The sequence below is a fragment of the Leptonychotes weddellii genome, chromosome 2 (genome assembly GCF_054177405.1).
Source record: "Leptonychotes weddellii isolate Sample4059 chromosome 2, ASM5417740v2, whole genome shotgun sequence".
NCBI lineage: Eukaryota > Metazoa > Chordata > Mammalia > Carnivora > Phocidae > Leptonychotes > Leptonychotes weddellii.
This window is the reverse complement of record NC_138370.1, coordinates 123,069,044-123,084,632: the sequence shown is the minus strand read 5'-3', so window position 1 is coordinate 123,084,632 and position 15,589 is coordinate 123,069,044. Positions and strand designations below refer to the sequence as shown.

General features: G+C 42.8%; 1 protein-coding gene across 10 annotated transcripts in view; it reads left to right on the top strand.

Annotated features, from left to right (window-relative positions):
- Nucleotides 1-15,589, top strand: part of FAM47E (family with sequence similarity 47 member E) — a 30,471-nt gene that overhangs the window by 1,333 nt on the left and 13,549 nt on the right. For all 10 annotated transcript variants that reach the window (XR_014143176.1, XM_081812967.1, XM_081812961.1 and 7 more), the window contains exons 2-5: nt 3,182-3,551; nt 5,587-5,726; nt 11,732-11,882; nt 13,784-13,984. Coding sequence is in view for 9 of the 10 variants with exons in the window: in XM_081812967.1 (XP_081669093.1) it covers nt 3,182-3,551; nt 5,587-5,726; nt 11,732-11,882; nt 13,784-13,984 (862 nt within the window). In the remaining variant the exon portion in view is untranslated. The remainder of the gene's footprint in view (nt 1-3,181; nt 3,552-5,586; nt 5,727-11,731; nt 11,883-13,783; nt 13,985-15,589) is intronic.

Here is a 15,589-nt window from a genome sequence, read left to right as displayed (position 1 = left end):
TGCTTCCAGTGGTACCATCTTAGGTAACCAGTACTTTACCAAAGCAGGAAATGGGCATTGGCACAATATATTAGTTAGACTGCAGACCTTGCTTGGATTTCACCAGATTTTGCTTGCAGTTGTGTGTGTATAAACTTCTATAAAATTTTGTCACATGTATTCATCAAGACACGAAACAATTTCCTCACCACAAGGGAACTACTTCTTGCAACCCCTTTATCAGCACCCCTTTCCCTACGCCCAACCTTTGGCAACCAATATTGTTCTTCATTTCCATAATTCTGTTCTTTTGGGGATGTTAGATAAATAGAAAAATACAGTATAAAACTTTGAGATGGGCTTTTTTTCACTCAGCATAAAGCCCTTGAGATCCATCCAAGACACCATATTAGTAGTTTGTTCATTTTTTAAAAAAGATTTATTTATTTATTTATTTGAGAGAGAGAGCATGGGGGGGGGGTGCAGGGGGAGAGGGAGAAGCAGACTCCCCACTGAGCAGGGAGCCTGATGTGGGGCTCAGTCCCGGGACCTTGAGATCATGACCTGAGCTGAAGGCAGACGCGTAACTGCGCCACCCAGGCGCCCCAGTAGTTTGTTCATTTTTATTGCTGGTGTGGATGTACCACTGTTTGTTTATTTGTTTTACCTACTGAAGGACATGCAGGTGTTTCTGGTTTTTGCTGTTGCTATCAACATTTGTATACAGGTTTTTGTACAAACATTAAGTTTTCATTTCTTTAGGATAAATGACCAATACTCTTTTGTAATTCTTACAGATGGAGATATCCATCCACATAGCAGATGCTAATGACTGTGAAAATAGTAAATGTTTAGAAAAAAATGTTTTCAGTTTTATTTTCTGGGTCAAGCAAAATTTTTCATAAACTTAACAAAATGCAGAGGTAAGTTTATTAGCTACGAGAGGCAAAGCAGGGTAGTGGGAAACCCTCCTGCTGTAGTGGTTGCTTGTTCATCTCTCAGAACTTGGTTTCTTCATTTGGCGGGGAGGAGGTGGACTAGATTTCCTTCAGGTTCTGCCAGCTCTAACATTCTGAGGCTTGAGCTAGCTGCCATACTTACCCCATTTTGAGTGGTATAACTGTCCGTAAGCAAAAATATCAGTCATCAGATTTGATTTCATGAAGTGCTTGGATGTTTGAGTTAGTTGTGAATGTGTAGAAAATAATCTTTGTAAAGATTTCTAATATTATAGAAGGTTACTTGCTAGTAGGTCATGCTGAATGGGTCATCAAATCTTAAGGTTAGATGTAATTTCAACACCCTGCCACTTAGCTATTTAAGAGTGATTTGTTCATTTCAAAGAGCAACTTTTTGTATCCTTTCATCTAGATCTTCACAGTAGAGCTGGTTTAAGACCCCCCTCCCCCCCCGCAACATGCACATACAGCAAGCAAGACGTTTCTAGGACTCATAAGGAAAGAATAGGGGTTAAACTAGAACCTCTTAAAAATGCTTTGTACCTATAAAGATGAGTGCAACAAGGAGTAGATTTGGTGTAATGAGCCATTACAGATGAAAGGGGCCTGGAGGTGGAAGAGGCTTCAGGAAAAGACACCAATAATATAGAAATATCTGACTAAGGCAGTGATGTATTAAGAGAATGAGTGACCTGCCCTTCAGCTGCTCAGGTTCCAAATCCTGACTTAGGCAATGGCTGGATGTGTTAGATTATCTAGGAACTGGTCTCATTTTCCTTCCATCAACTGCTTCCATCTCATATTTATACCCTAACAACTCAGTGCAGACAGGGGCCTGGTGGGTAAGGAAACTGGGTGAAGCAGGCTGGGTAGAATAAAGCAGTAGGGAGGGGTGGAGACTGTGACTAAGAGAGCATAGGACTTGTCTATAGGGGGCAACCATTATACCAATTGCTGGCTCCATGAAAAGGTGGACCCAGTGTTCCCAGAGAGCCTGATTTTTGTTCTAGATTATGTATGTGAACTTTTTTCTATGTCAGAAGCTCTAGTGTAGTGCTTAAGCACCTTTCTCTGGAGTCACACTACCTGGGTTAAAATTCCACCTCTACCACTTATTAGCTGTGGGATCTTTCACAAGTGTTTGTTTTGTTCTCAAACTTCTTTGTGCCTCGATTTCCTTATCTATAAGTGGGAATAATGCCAGTACTCGGTACCTACTTCATTAGATTGTTATGAGATTTATTTATTTATTTTTTTAAGATTTTTATTTATTTATTTGAGAGAGAATGAGATAGAGAGAGAGCATGAGAGGGGGGATGGTCAGAGGGAGAAGCAGGCTCCCCTCCTAGCAGGGAGCCCGATGCGGGACTCGATCCCGGGACTCCAGGATCATGACCTGAGCCGAAGGCAGTCGCTTAACCAACTGAGCCACCCAGGCGCCCATAGATTGTTATGAGATTTAGGTAAGTTCATACATGTAAAGCATGTAGAACATGCCTATTATATAAGAAGTCCTTGATATATGTTAGCTGTTCTAATTCTTATTCAAACAGAAAAGGGACCAAATGACAGGTTTGTAGGCCCCATGCAGCCCATGGACTGCCAGTTTGAAATCTTTGACCCTCTGAGGTTAAGGGGTTAACTGAGGCCCACAGAGGTTAAATGAAGTGCCAAGGTCATTTGGCTAGTTAGGCGTGAATGGTCCCTGGGATGCAGGTTCTTCCCACTGCACTATGGTCTTTTAAAGGATAAGAAAAGGTCCCTGGAGGGGTTGCAACTTGTGACAAGGAGAATGGATAGATGAACCAGGTGGTAATAATGAATTAGATTTACACCTAGTGACATGGATGGGCCTTTATAATATGGTACTTGGCAAATCAGTAAGAAATGGAATAGTACCATTTATGTAAATTAAGAATACATGCACATAAAAGAATGATACAGATATTACAAGGAGTGTACAAGCAAAAGGGTACATTTTAAATCTGTGAGAGGGGTTTTGCCTGTGCGGGGGGGCAATTAGAATGGGATGCGGGATAACAGCCTAAGGAAACAGGAGAAGGGCCTTGCATAGGCCAGAGAGGATGTGCCGTGAACTAGGAGTCTGATTAGCTCAACCCTCTCCACGGAACCCCTCCTCTCTTACCTCACTTCCTCAAGAAAGGTGGAGGCCAGCCTCCTTACAACCTCTGTCTCCCGCCCCAAGTCCTGTGCTCCGTACGACCAGGCATGTTGTCTTCCAGGTACAAGGAGGGTCTACCTTCCAAGTGTTTCACAAAGCACAGGCACAAGCTGACGTGTCCCACCTCCCTGAACAGCCTGCGGTGGACGTTTGTGAAGAAGGGACTGGATGACTTCAGGAGGGGCTGCCCGCCTTGCAAGGGTCTGCTCACTCGGGGTCCTCAGGAGGCCTTTCTCCCCCAGATCCATCACCCAGCTCCCCGACCTGCCCCAAAGAAGAGGCAACACAGGCGGCCCAAGGAAACAGCCCTCTTTCCCAAGCTGTCCCCAGTGCCGCGAGCACGGAAGGCATTCCTGGCGGACGTTGAAGCCCAGCTGACCCCGCATCCTTTGGCTCTCTACCCTAATCTGGGGCAAGACATGCCTGTCGAGGTGACCTCCTGACCTAGGGCTGTGGGAGGGCCTTGAAAAGAATTCTCCTTGGATATGTGGGAGCTCCTTTGAGGGGGTGACATGCTTGCATGGTTGGGGGCACGAGGAACGCCTCCCAGGGTGAGAGTGCTCATGGGGGCTGGCGCAGACTTCCTTTCTCCGCTCCCGGGAAAGACATTGGCAGCAAGGCACTCGCCACTCCCTTTGCTTGCTATGAAGCCACACAACTTATAAAGGTCCAGTAAACCAGAAACATTCGCCTTCTTTTCCCCTGAAGGTCTACCAGTCTCCTTTGCTTGGGACTTTTGGAGGGCAGAAACCAAGGGGGGAATTGTCCGGTCTTGCTTCTGTTACTATAGCCTGGTGTCAGCCGGTGTCCATCGTACTTAACTAACGGCTGGGTAGGCGGCATGGGGGGACCTGAAAAGTCGTGGGGAAAAGTCACCGCATCGTCAGGCTGGGTTTGGAGGGCAGCTCCAGTGTCCCGGGCTGCTTTTGACTCTGAGCGCCATAATCCTTAGCGTCTGGCTCTTTCTTGCGCTTGAATCTCAGGGTGGCTTCCACGCCTCCGCATCGGGTCTGTCTTTCAAACAAGAGGGCGGAGGGTGGGGGGCGGGAGGGCGGGGGGGGGGATGGGGGTGGTGGGAACAAAGGTTAAAGGGTCCGTGCCAGCTGACTGTATGGGAGTCTAGAAAATTGAGTTTCTTGGTTGGGCATTGTAACGGAGAACAAAATCTAGAATACAGTTCTGTTATATTCGAGGAAAAAGGCGGCATGGATATTGGGCAGGGACCTAACAATACCTGCTACCCACTCCCGTCAACGTAGTCTGTCCCCTAGGTCAGTCAGCACGGCTGACTTCTCTGCAAAGCCCTTCCAGGGCCATTTCTTAGGCAGAGTAAAGTCCTCGCCCTGGTCGGAAAGGCCCTGTGCGTCCGTCTGCTCTCCGCCCCATCCCTGCTCCGCTCCCCCTCCAGCCTCACCGCCTACTCCTCTGCTCTCATCTGGCTCCGGCCGCCCTGGCCTCTTGCTGCTCTGTGAACATGAGCAAGCATGTCCAATTCAGATTTCTTTTCCATGCCCGGGACACCTGCCCCTGCGTGTCTGTCTGGCTCACTCCTTCACGCCTTCAGATCCTTGCTCAAATGTCTCATAAAATAACACTTCCCTTCTACCCCCTCCTCTAACCCTCGCTGTGATCTATTTTTCATCGTAGCTCTTGTCACCACTGGGCTCGAATGAATGAATAAATGATTAGTGGCAGAAAAGACTGTAGAAAGGACAACTAGAATTTCTGATCATTTATTTTCCACTTGGGGCCTTCCTCCACTGCCTCCTGCAGGCCAGAGCTTGTGAGCCCATGACAAGCAGATTATCTCCACATACCCTCAGATGGCACTTGGGATGGTGGCCCTTATTTCCATGTCTCACCTCCCCAGAGAGGTGTGTTGGCTTCTTTCTGAGGCAGGATCTCTTTTTATGGTAATATGATGGCCACAGGCTGCTCTAGATTTAAATTCTGCCAAGAAAAAGAACACCTCTTTTTGCATGCTTCCAGCAAAATCCCATGGCCTAGTTCCCATGGGTAAAACTTGGGTTATGTGCCTGTTCCTAAACCAGTCACTGGTTCCATTGGACTGGATTGTCCTGAGCTGCCTGTGGAGCAAAGTTGGGGTCCCAAAGAAAAATCTAGACACTGTTATGTGTGGGAGGAAGAATGGATGCTGGGCAGTCAAAAACTATAGAAACCCTCTAGAGGCACTTGGCTCAGTGGGGCAGTGAAGGACTAGGGTAGGCCCAGGGGCACTATTCCGTCTAGAGGAGATCCAACCTCAGCACAACAGCCGCATCCCTAATGTCTAGGTGGGGGACACTTCCCCACAGCGCCCGGCACAGGACTCGCGCAGAAACTGAGGAATGGCATAACCGCTGGAAAAGCAAAGCAAAGGGCATGTTGGTCTGTTCTGTTTTAGAATCAAGGGGCTTTCTTTCTCGGCATGTTTTTCTTCCCTCCAAGGCTGTTTTCTATTTTTAGCTCTTATTAAAGGTGCTGGAAGTGCTGGATCCCGACAGGAAACTGGAGGACACATGGGCTTATTGTCAGGGCGTCAGGAAAAGAAAAAAGGAATCAGCCAAACCTTTAAAAAAGCATTCTACCCAAGTCGACCTGGGACTGTAAGTATTGTTCTTAACCCCTTGTTGGTTCTGTCACCTGATGAAACATTGGAGGACTTACCTTCTCAAAGCTCCTTTTGGATAATTTCTAGAAGCAAAATAACTTAAGTGCCCAAGGAGAAAGGAAAGGAGCCTTGGGTCCTACTGTGAGTAGTGTTTATTTCATAAATGGCTGTGAATTATCCAGCAATAGAGCCGACACAAGTATTTGACTCTAGCACAGCTGTTTGGGAAGAGGAAACTGCAGAAAACCTGGTTAATCGGCCCATAATGACTCTTTGAATGATCTATGTCAGAAGTCTTTTACTCAATATGATTGGGACCAATAGTTGGTTGGAAAACAAAACAAAACAAAGAGATTAACACAGGGAATCAGAAAAGATGATACTTAAGTACTTGAAACATTTTATTTTATCCTAAAACATAACTGTATATTCACTTGCTCGTCTTTTAGTGTCAAACCTTTTTGGAGTACGTGTCTGCTTGAAGTTCCCAGTCACTGTTTTTGCATAAACCACACCAGTAACGTCACCTTCATTGACCCTTTCCAAAGCACTATGCTTAATTTTCATAGACGCCTCCTTCTTTTGTATCACACTCTTGTATTCCCAGTTCACATATTTAATCTGAAATGTTAGTGTAATGATAAGTATACTACACAAAAATAGATTTGGGGGGCACCTGGATGGCTCAGTCGGTTAAGCATCTGACTTCAGCTTGGGTTGTGATCCCCAGGGCCGGGATTGAGCCCCATGTAGGGCTCCCTGCTCAGTGGGGAGCCCGCATCTCCCTCTCTGTCTGCCCCTCCCCACCCTGGTCTCTCTCTCTCAAATAAATAAATAAAATCTTGAAAAAAATAGTTTTTGGATACAAATTCGACTTGTGAATTTAAATGAGGTCACTGGTGGGCCCTCAGGAGTGTGGGTGAAGGAGACAGCAGCCAATCCACAGCCCCCAGCCCACTTACAGAGGACCCAGGCCCATGGTCAGGGTGTGTGGAAGGGGCCATGTAGAGCTTTTATTAAATTATACATGTTTGCTAAAGTGAGACACAAGGTGACAGGAGCCCAACCATCCTGGCCCCTGAGTGTGCCCCCTCATAAAATTGGGGAGAATAACTGGGCACACTCATCTCAGCTCTGTCCTTCTTCCCCTAGGAAGCAAGATGGCCCATGGGAAACACAAATCCTCTGCTCCTCCCTTCCTGAGGGGAGCCCCACCCTGGCCCAGCACCACTGGGGCCTACATGGGACAGTCTGCCCATTTCTGGGTTTCAGTTAACAAGTCCTTTTGAACCTAAACCCATGTGCTCCAACATGGCTGCTATCAGCAATAAAGGTGATATGTTCGCTTTCATCTTTGCTTTTTACATTATTTTGCTCAGAACCTGGGTGGGGAAGAGGGAGGAGTGTTATAAGTAGGGATACCCTTGGAGACCCCAACAGTGTGGGTCACTGTGGCCCTAATGAGCATCTTTGAATTTTTTGATCCTCAGTGAACTGTTAGCTAGTTCTCTTTATGCAAAACAAAGCAAAAGAAAACAAAACAACAGTACTTACTGAGTACCTGCTATGGGTCATAGACAATGTTAGGTTCTGAGGATATAGTGGTAAACGGATTAGGACCCTGTCCTCATGGTGAGTGCAGCGTGGTGTGGAAGGGAGCAGTGAGTACTTAGAGAAGGTATGCATCTTAGTTCACAAAGCCATAGGTTTATAAAATACCACTTCTCTCTCTCTCTCTTTCTATTTATATCTGACTCCAAGCCCTCATCTCACTGAGCAGCAAACCAATCATGGTCATTATTTGTACTATAAGAAAGCGGATGGGTCCCCAATAATTGCAGGACTGATCTTTAACTTCTTTCTGGTCTTTGGGACTCTTCTCTCCATTCTTGCTGTTTGTGGTACACTCTGTACACCACCCACCTGTCTCTTCTCACGTCACCCACAATATCTAGCATAATTGCTGCAATCAGCTTGGGCTTCTACACAATATATGTTCTGCCTTTAACCATAGGCAGTTTTCCTGAAAAAATCAACCCTGAAAAAATCTCCAGGGCAAGGAATTCAAAACAAATGTGTTATCTACTTAAAAGGAGGGAAGATAATAGTATAGAGGAAGTGAACAAAACTAGTATCTTAATAAATTATCATCACAAAGTGAATGTATAATTACATAATGGCAAGTTTTTCAGCATAGCCTTAGCACGTTCTGTTAGCATATTCTTATACAGCGGCTGCTGTACAAAGTAACATGAATTTGGTGGCTTAAAACCACAGAAATTTATTATCTCACAGTTCTGGAGGCCAGAGTCCAAAATCAGTATTACTGTGCTGAAATCAAAGTATCAGCGGGGCCGTGTTCCTTCCAGAGGCTCTAGGGAAGAATGCACTCCTTGCTTCTTCGAGCTTCTGGTGGCTACTGTGGCCATGGGGCTGTGGCCACATCACTCCAGTCTTCACGGTCAACATCTTCAAATCTGTCTGCTCTGTCTTCACATCTCCTTCTCCTCTGTGTGTGTGTGTGTGTGTCAAATCTCCCTGTGCCCCTCTCTTACGAGGACAGTCATGGTGGCATTTAGGACCCACCCAGATAATCCAAGATAATCTCCCCATCTCAAGCTCCTTAAATTAATCATATCTATAGAGATGATTTTTCCAAGTAAAGTAACATTCACAGGTTCCAAGGATTAGCACCTGATCTCTTTGGGGGTCATTATCAGCCTACCACAGCATGAGGTAATATCTCTTCAAAACAACTTTCATTGAGCTCAGAGTCTTTCCTTTCCTTTAGAGCAAAACTCCATGAAAGTGGAGTCCATACTCACTTCCTCTTCTTTCTTTAACTCACCAGCACTCCAATGGATCTGCCCTTGGTCATGGTTGCCATTGACTTCTATGTCACCTAGTCCGTTCTCAGTGATCATCGTTCTTGATGGGCCAGTAGCAGTTGACACAATTGATGATGTCCTCTTTCTTGAAACACTTTTGTTCCCCTGGCCTCTGGAACACCCCCCATTCATGCTTCTCCTCCTCCTTCAGTGACTTCTCCTCAGTCTTTGTTTGCTGGTTCCTCCTCATTTTCCTTTTAACCTTGAAGTGCATCAGTCTTGGACATCTACCGAGGTGACCTCATCCTGCCCATTTTATATGGATGTTCAACATTTGCCCTTGGATGTGCACTTGCCATCTCAAACTCAACAAGTCCACACTGAACTCTTGATTTCTTCCCCAAACCTACTCACTCTTCTGTCTTTTCCAGATCAGTAAATAGCAACTTCATTCTTCCAGTTACTTTTGAAACTGCCAACAAATCTTAATGGCTTTATCTCTGAAATATATCCAGACTCTCACCTACTGTATGACTGTCAATCTGTTCCAAGATAACACCATCTCTTGCCTGAATTATTGCCATAGTCTACTAAGTGGTCTCATGGCCTCCACCCAATGTAGCCCCTCACCCTGCCTATTTGTCACACAGTAGTTAAAATGATTCTTTTAAAAAGTTACATCAGCCTCATTCCTGTGCTCAAAATTCTCCAGTTAAGGTACGCATAGGGAATGTAGTCAATGGTATTGTAATAGCCTCATAGGGTAACAGATGGCAGCTAGATCTGTGGTGAGCACAGCGTAACATATAGACCTGTCGGATCACTAAGTTGTACACCTGAAACTAATGTGACACGATCATGTGTCAAGTATACTTCAATTTTTAAAAATGTGCTGCAGGATACATATGATGACAATAAATGCTATGTTTTTTATTTTAAAAAATTCTCCAATTGCTTGCTTATTCAGAGTAAAATCCAAAGTCTTACAGTTGCCTCTAAAATCTCTTATGATCAGGCCCTGTTACCCGTCAGGCTTCACCCTCCTCTCCTCTGTCCTCCAGTCACACGAGCCTCTCTGCTGCTCCTCGTCCACTCTCAGCATGCTCATGCCTTGGGGCCTTTGTACATGTTCTTTTTTTCTGCCTGGTGTCTGCAGTTTAATTCTGCATGGTGTGATCCACTTCTTCTTTTGGGTCTCTGCTCAACTGTCACTTTGGTAGCGAGGCCTTCTCTGTAGAAATAAAAAGTCCCCTGTCAACACTATCCATCCCTCCTGCCCTCTTTTATTTTTCTTTATATCACTTGCAATTGCCTGGCATAGGCTTACCTCTTTCCTATCTGTCTCAATCTTAAGTTCTATGAGAACAGGGTTTAAACTTTATTTACAGCTGAATCCTAATGCCTGGAGCTGTGCCTCGTACTTAGTTGGTGTTTAATAAATGTTTGTTGAATGAATGGATGGATGAATTAATATATGGGTGCTACAAATAAAAGGAAGTATGGGTTCTGGGGACAGCCCAGGAATACCTCCCTGAGGAAGGGATATGTATGTTGGAACATAAGGGGGATGAGGGAATGCAGAAGGCATTGCAGTCAGATGGTACAACATGTGCAAAGGCCCTGTGGCTGAAGGGAGCATGGTGAATTCACGGAACTGAGAGAAGGTCATGATGACTGGAGCTCAGAGAGTAAGGCAGGATGGTAATGCCAGAAGCATCGGGAGATACAGGCAAGGATCAGGCCATGAAGAGCCTTGGAAACTGAGTTAAGACTTAGGTCTTTAATGGGAGAGTAATAAGCTATTGAACACAAAAACTTGTACCTGAACGTTCATAGCAGCACTATGCATAATAGCCCAGATGTCCACTAACTGATGATTGATAAACAAAATGTGGTCCATTCAGAAAATGTAACTTAGTCATAAAAAGGAGTAAACCACTGATGCATGCTATAGCATGTAGGAACCTTGAAATGTGATACTAAGTGAAGGAAGCCCGACACAAAATGCCATATATTATAAGGTTCCATTCAGATAAAATGTCTAGAATAGGCAAGTCAATAGAGACAGAATGTAGATTACTGGTTTTCAGGAGCAGAGAGAATGGGGGAAATGAAGAGTGACTGTCAGTGGTTATGGAGGTGCTTTTTTGGGGTAATGCAGATGTTCCAGAATTAGATAATAGTAGTGGTTACATAACTTTGTAAATGTATGGAAGCCACTGAATTGTACACCTTGAAATGGTAAATATTATAGTATGTGAATTATATCTCAATTTAAAAAGAAGCTATTGAGGGCGTCTGGCTGGCTCAGTTGGTTAAGTGACTGCCTTTGGCTCAGGTCATGATCCTGGAGTCCCAGGATCGAGTCCTGCATCGGGCTCCCTGCTCGGCAGGGAGTCTGCTTCTCCCTCTGACCCTCCTCCCTCTCGTGCTCTCTGTCTCTCATTCTCTCTCTCGCAAATAAATAAAATCTTAAAAAAAATAAAAATAAAAATAAAAATAAAAAGAAGCTATTGAGAGGTTTAATTGAGGGTGAAGGGTGGCCTCATTTGCTATGACCAGATTTATATTTTGAAATTGACTGTTTTAGCTTCAGTGCTGAGAATGGATTAGGTGTTGGGGGTTGGGGCCCTAAGAGAAGATCAGAGACACCAGTGAGGAGCATTTGAAACAGTCCAGAGATGGAGACAGAGTTAAAACCTACCAGATTTGTTAATGGGCTGGATTTTAGGGATGAGAGAGAGAGAAGTCAAGGACATCTCCTGCTTGTCAAGATTGCCTATGGCTTTAGCAGACTCCAAGGACAGTAATTTGGCACATATCTTAATAAATGGTACTCATAATTTCAAAAACTCAACTTATACTGGAAAATGCCATATACATTTTAATTATTATAACTAATCATGATATACTTGCCTTTATGATATGGATGAGAATGTGATTTTGGAAAATTAACGTCTACCTTGTATGAGTTTGTGAAAGACTTTAGAAATGCATGCATTACCATCTTCTTCCCTAAAGATAGTGTTTGAACGTGGATCACTACATCAAAAACTAATGATGTATGGTGACTAACATAACATAATAATAATAAAAAAAAGATAGTGTTTGAAATCTACTTGGATTTATGGTGTCTCATCTTGTAAGTCTTTGATGATCTCATTATCCTTAGTCCCAAGAAGACTCCCATGTCACATCCAGGTCAATGGCTTTATGAAGAAAAGAAGCCAAGCGAAACAGATTTGCTCCATAAAGATGGTCCTCTTTGTTATGAAAATGTGCGCAAAGGAGTTAGGGACTTCTGCAACTGGGCTACTACTTTTGTAAGTTAGTAGTATTACTTACAACCTACTTTTTAAAGTCAAGCTCAGAGTTGCTATTATTAAAAAACAATGTTAGGATATGATCTAAGTCAAATAAAGTCATAAAGGAATTTATGATTCTTCCACCATTTATGATCACAAATGTTTCCTGTAGATGATGTTTCTGGAAAGTTTGCAAGCTTGCAGCCTATTTGAGTGTTTATTGTTTATATGTCACATTGCTGTTGTTTCTTTCTTTCTTTTTAGTGGCTCTTTTTCTTTGCCAGCTTTATTGAGATATAACTGACATAACATTGTGTAAGCTTAAGGCGTACAATGTGATAATTCTATATATATATGTCTATTGCATATAATATATTGCATATAATATATATGTATATTGCAAAATGATTGCCACAATAGGATTAGTTAACACATCCATCACCTCACATAATTACCTTTTTTGAGTGTGGTGAGAACACTCAGGATCTACTCTCTTAGCAACTTTCAAGCATAAATACAATTTTATTAACTATAGTCACCATGCCTTATATTAGATTCCCAGAACTTAGTCATCTTGTAACTGAAAGTTTATATATTTTGGCCAGTAACTACTCATTTCCCCCACCCTCTTGTTTCACATTTTTATTTTCCATTTCAATGTCCTTTTTTCTCTTTGTCCTTTACTCCTTCAATTCATTTTTCTCAGTTATATTTATCTGTAAGTACTCAGACAGCTATGTTTAATCACAACCTTCACAAAAGGTATTTCTGACATGAGTAAACTTTTGTTAGTTCTTAAAATCTTTCCTTGCCCTCCTTTCGAGAACCCATTTAAATACCTATTTGTGTTCTTGAGTCTAGATGTCTAATTCCTTAGGTTTTTCCTGGATTTAAGACCCACTAGGATTTGTAATCTTCCTCCCCCATTTTTTGAAAACATTAGTCAGTTCTGTCCAATATATTATTTAGGACTATTTCATTGGAAAGTGACCGAACTATAATTCAGACTGGATTAAGGGAGGTAAGGGAACCATCCAGAGGTCCTAGGAACCTCAGGTATAGCTAGATCTAGGGGTTAAAATGTTGTTTTGTGTTCTCTCTGTCTCTTGGCTGCTCTTCTCTATCTGAATCCATTTATCTGACTCCAGTTTCAGGTGTGCAATGTAGCGATTTTCCAATTCTATACATTATGCTATGTTCACTGCAAGTGTAGTTACTATCTGTCACCACTTAACACTATTACAATACCATTGATTATATTCCTATGGTGTACCTTTTATCCCCATGACTTATTTATTGCATAACTAGAAACCTTTACCTCCCACCCCCTTTCACCCATTGCACCTATTCCCCCACCCCTCTCCCTTCTGAAAACCACCAGTTTGTTCTCTGTATTTATGAATCTGTTTCCATTTTCTTGTTTGTTTGTTCATTTGTTTTGTTTTTTAGATTCCACATATAGGTGAAGTCATGTGGTATTTGTCTTTCTCTGTCTTATTTCGTTTAGCATAATACCCTTTGGTCTATCCATGTTGTCACAAATGGCAAGACCTCATTCTTTTTTATGGCTGAGTAATATTCCTGTGTATGTGTGTGTGTGTGTGTGTGTGTGTGTGTGTGTGTACCACATCTTATCTTTATGCACTCAGAAGTTTGTTTAGGATTAAACAGACTGAATTTTTCTCAGCCCATTAATTCCCTCAGGGACTCACTGCTTCTGGCTGGTCCTAAGTTGTTCCTTAATACACTGACAAAGTTCTCCAGAACCCCAATACTTCTTGTCCCCAGTGAATGCTGTCTGAGTATTTTCTACCTCTCCTCCAAACTACCTTTTCTCTAGCCATAGTCAAATGCCTCCTTTAGATTAAAGAAGAATTTCACCATTTGTCCTTGATTCATGCAATGTGATATTCTTCCAGGGAAGTTCAAACATTGATGAAGAGTTCATCCTGAAACAGTTTGACATTGACTATCAGAGTAAACCAAGCCATGATGTGCTCCACACGATAAGACTCAACCAGCCTCCTCTAGAGCTAAAGAAGAGAGTGGGGTTAAAGAAACTGCAGGAGCCACAGTTTTTCCAGAAACTAGACTGTGAGCAGAAACACCAGAAACCACAGGTAATTGCCAAAAGAGAAGACTGAAAATCAAAGAAAATTAAGTTGGATTAAAATCTTAAATGTTCTTGAATTCTGGTATTTCAGGAGGGGGGGGCCTGGCCTTTTTCAGTAGAGTTCTTGAATTTTTTTTTGGTGTTTAATAAATATTTGTTAAATCAATGAATATTTAATATACATAATAAAGCTAGTTATATAAACAAGGCATGCCATTCAGCATTATTTTTTTAAGATTTTATTTTTTATTTGAGAGAGAGAGAGCACAAGCAGGGGGGAAGGGGCAGAGGGAGAAGCAGTCTCCCCGATGAGCAGGGAGCCCCATGTGAGGCTCGATCCCAGGACCCTGGGATCATGACCTGAGCCAAAGGCAGACGCTCAACTGACTGAGCCACCCAGGCACCCCCAGCATTATTGTTAATATCTGAATATTCATTGTTTTCTCTATGTGTTTATATGTTGAAATCCTCTCTATGTGTTTTATATGTTGAAATTCTAACAGGTGATGGAAATATACATGACAGTTTATTATTCCAAGAGTTAAATGCTGCAGTTAATGATCATTAAAGTTGTTTATTCTTTGTCCAAAGAATTCATGAATTTTGGGGGGAGTCTTGTTGACCACATTCTTGAGCACACGCTTGCCAATTATTAACAAATTGCTCAGTTTTTCAATACCACTTGCCCGTGAAGATAGAAGAACAAGGAAACAGAGGAGAAAAAACAAGCTGTGTTCCAAAGGGAAGTAGAATGGACTTTTAAGTGCTTTTCTACTTTTCTATATGACGTACAGCTGCAAATACATATGCACACGAATCAAATTGTATCAGTCCCACAACAGATTGTTTTTAAAGATTTTATTTATTTATTTATTTACATACTTATTTATTTGAGAGAGAGAGAGAAAGCAGGAGGGAGAGAGAATCTGAAGCAGACTCTGTGCTGGGCACAGAGCCTGACATGGGGCTCGATCCCACGACCCTGAGATCATGACCTGAGCCAAAACCAAGAGTCAGAAGCTCAACCAACTGAGCCACCCAGGTGCCCCGAGTCCAACAACAGATTTAAGTACCTAAGTGGTGGTCTGGGGTGGGTGTGGGTGTGAGGAAGTTCCTTTCTCTGAAAGTGAAAAACAATATATTATCTCTACCCTCTGTCTTTTACGTGTGATCTTTGATACTATATTTCTAACATTTAAACATAGTAACTTTGTCCTTTATATTTGAACACAATGGACTGACCTGTTTTTACTTATGTGATGTTTTCCATCCTTGGCTCTGTTGCATAAGGTTTATGAAAACTATGCTTTCCAACACTAATATCAGCACTTAAAATTTTCCATTTGCTCCTCATTTTTCTAAAGCATAAAATGCACAGTGATGTTGGACAGGCAGATTATGTCCATCACACCCGAAGCCTGAACCACAGCTCGCCCTGAATCTGGGCTGAATCAAATTGCTCAATTCCCCGTATGTACAAATCATTGCACAACTGCTTCTTTATAAGCCCTGGTGGTTATTGCCAAAACTGACCTTTTGACTGGCAGACAGAGGGTCACTGTGAAAGTTCAAATACATTTCCATATGGTGTCATTTCCCTTCTGCCTGTAGG